The sequence below is a fragment of the Teleopsis dalmanni genome, chromosome 1 (assembly GCF_002237135.1).
Source record: "Teleopsis dalmanni isolate 2A chromosome 1, ASM223713v2, whole genome shotgun sequence".
Classification (NCBI taxonomy): domain Eukaryota; kingdom Metazoa; phylum Arthropoda; class Insecta; order Diptera; family Diopsidae; genus Teleopsis; species Teleopsis dalmanni.
In genome coordinates this window covers 221,727,800-221,730,993 of record NC_051846.1, presented here as the reverse complement: position 1 = coordinate 221,730,993, position 3,194 = coordinate 221,727,800, and the positions used below count along the sequence as shown (strand labels likewise).

The window sequence follows — 3,194 nt, the reverse complement described above, 5'->3', positions numbered from 1 at the left end:
GTGACAATCTTATTTCAAATACATTATGGTGGCATGGTTCAAATTGGCTAATAAAAAATGAAGAAAATTGGCCAGAAAATGATGAAGTAATAGATTTGAATCTTATTCCAGAAACCAGAAAAACTGCAATATGTACCGTCGTGAACGTTACCAACGATGAAAAATTTATTAATCGATTTTCCTCTAAACAAACTTCTTCGAGTGACAGCTTACTGTCTTAGATTCGTTTATAATTGCGTTAACCTACATTCGAAACGCACAACTGGGCACATTAAAATTTTAACAACGTGTGGTCACCTAACATATGTGTGACAGCGAATGTCAAAAGCGAGTGAACGAGAGTAACGTAAGTTCGTTGAATAGCGTCAGTTGGATAGCGTCGTGATTAAATATTTTGTTCAGTTAAATAAAGTATATTAACGTTATGTTATTAAATATTTTGTTCAGTTAAATAAAGTATATTAAAGTTATGTTATTAAATATTTTGTTCAGTTAAATAAAGTAAATTAAAGTTATTTAAATAAAGTCTATTAAAGTTATGTACTTAACTCAAAAACCAAATTTAAAGTTTAGAAGTGGGATAGATGCCCTAAAGGGGAGTAATTAAAACGTAAGTTTGAATATTTGGCGCAGAAAAATAAAAAAAACACGAACACAGATATATACGTAATGATGGTGACCATCGAGTCACTGACGAAGGAACAGTTGAAGGACTTCTTACAACAGCAAGAGTTATCAACTACAGGCAATAAGGCGGAATTAGTTGCACGATTAACTGAACACGTGAAGTCAAGCGGCGTAGTTTTGCAATTTACTAACGATAATGAGGAATTGCGGGGTGAAAACGAAGAATTGAGAAAACAAATTAGCGAACTGCGGCTAATGGTGCAACAGGTAGTAATTAACCAGAATAACGTTAGAAACAATCAAAACAGTACTTCAGAAATGCCTAGTAAGAACCGTAACGCGCATTCTATACGAGAAATCGCAGAAGTCTTGCCCGAATTCGACCCAACGAACGAAGATTCTATTACGGCTAAGCAATTTGTCGAACGTGTTGAAGCTGTTATGTCTGTATATGCGTGGCCCGAAAAAAGTGTGCTTCTTGCAGTGTATAGCCGTTTGAAGGGTGTAGCGCGCATGTGGGTGGACGCATCACCAAGAATGCATGCTACTTGGAAGGAGTTCTCAAATGAGCTTGTCATCGAGTTCGGTTGCGAACACGATGAAGCGGATATACATTACAATATGTCGCGCGTTGCTCGAAGGCAAAACGAAATAATAACTGAGTTCATTTTTCGTGTCTCTGCGCTAGGGCGATGTCACAATCTTAGTGAGATGGCTATCACGAAATACGTCCAAGAAGGATTAAAACATCGAGAACTACAAATGGCGATTGCTCCGCAAAAATTCGTATCTATTAAAGAAATGCGTGAAACATGCGAGAACTTTTTTCAAAATTGCATTGAGATAAACGAAAAGCCTTTTCATAATGCGAACAAAGAATACAATCGTTCAGTAAAGCAAAGAATGTTATGTGTTACAATTGTGGTGAGTCAGGGCACTTGTCAGTAAATTGTGCAAGACCCCCAAAACGTTCTCGTTGTATAGATTGTAATAAGGTGCACCCCAAAAATGAACAGCAAAATTGCGGAAAACCATCCGCTTTCGTGCGAAAAACAAGTATTATCGACAATAAATTTCTTAAGAAAATAACGATTGATGGCAAGCAAGGCATTGCATTTATGGATACTAAAAGCGAATGTAATATGGTCCGGGAAACATTTGCCAACGATATTGGTGGTACGCGCAGCAAAAACCCATTTATCATCGGTGGATTCGGTGGTGGTATAGAACGATCTGAGATACAAATTGAGACGGATTTGAAAATCGATGAGGTTGAAAAACTGTTGACGTTGCACGTCTTCAAAGATTGTGTGTTGAATTACGATCTATTGCTCGGGGACGAAATATTTAATAGCGAAAATATACGCGCCGTATATGACAACGGACAGTTCAAATTCGCAGACAAAGTAAAAACGACGTGTAAAATTAATAAACTTAGTCCAATAACGGAAGATGACGTGTGTATGGACACTGTAAATGCAGATTCTAAGGGAAAGCTGTTAGAGGTGATGAATGAATTCCGAGAATGTTTCGCTACAGGTATGGATGGAATCGGCAAAACTAGTGTAGTCGAAATGAAAATTGAGTTAATGACCAACGAGGTGATCGCACAAGTCCCGTATAGAGTTCCGGAACGGAAAAAAGAAATCGTTGCGAAGAAAACTCAAGAGTTGTTCGACAATGATATTATAGCTCCGTCTGAATCAGTTATGCGAGTCCAATGTTGCTTGTGAAGAAAAAGAATGGCGAACATCGACTTTACGTGGACTACCTTCGGATTAATCAATTCACTCGAAAAGAATGCTACCCAATGCCCAATATCGAAGAAAGTTTACAAGAAGCAACGAAGTATCGAATCTACATATCGTTAGATCTTAACTGTGGTTATTATCAAATTCCTACAGAACGTAACAGTCGTAAATATACTGCAGTTGTGGTTCCTGATGGTCTGTATGAGTTTAAACGGATGCCGTTCGGGCTGAAGAACGCACCAGTCCTGTTTCTACAATTGATGGCGAAAATTAAAACGCGCTTGGAACTCAGCGATATGATTCATTACATGAACGATATGCTTGTCGGCGGCAACGATGAAGAAGAACTTTTCGGAAAGTTTCAACTAATTTTAGGTGTAATAAAAGAATTTAATTTAACATTGAATTTAAAAAAATGCGAATTTCTGAAAGATACTATCCAATTCTTGGGACATCAGTTGGGACCCAACAGGGTAACGCCGCGTGAAATCAAGACCGAAGCTATACCAAATTTGAACATGCCTACAACGCAAACAGAGGTGCGGCGCTATTTAGGGTTAACGGGATATTTCCGTACGTTTATACCAGGCTACGCAATTATATCCGAACCGTTGCGACAATTACTTAAGAAAAACGCCGTCTTTAAATGGACAGATCAACAAACCAACGCCTTTGTGAGTCTAAATGAAGCACTAACAACCGGACCAGTATTAACAGGCTACCAAGTGGAAGCTGACCATCAAGTGCGTACAGACGCGAGTGCCATCGGACTCGCAGGTGTTTTACTCCAAAATGACAACGGAGATTGGAAGCCGG

General features: G+C 38.6%; 1 protein-coding gene across 1 annotated transcript; it reads left to right on the top strand.

Annotated features, from left to right (window-relative positions):
* The first annotated feature begins 672 nt into the window (after positions 1-672).
* On the top strand, positions 673-2,360 carry LOC119667447. Its single transcript, XM_038076739.1, has 2 exons — positions 673-1,551; positions 1,623-2,360. Exons 1-2 carry the CDS (start codon positions 673-675, stop codon positions 2,358-2,360), a joined length of 1,617 nt encoding a protein of 538 aa, XP_037932667.1.
* The last annotated feature ends 834 nt before the right edge of the window (positions 2,361-3,194 follow it).

Bases quoted from the DNA above. Each gene is read 5' to 3' on its own strand.
- LOC119667447 (XM_038076739.1), top strand. From the start codon at position 673: ATGGTGACCATCGAGTCACTGACGAAGGAACAGTTGAAGGACTTCTTA. The intron at 1,552-1,622 runs GTGAGTCAGGGC...GATTGTAATAAG, and splicing joins TGTTATGTGTTACAATTGTG to GTGCACCCCAAAAATGAACA.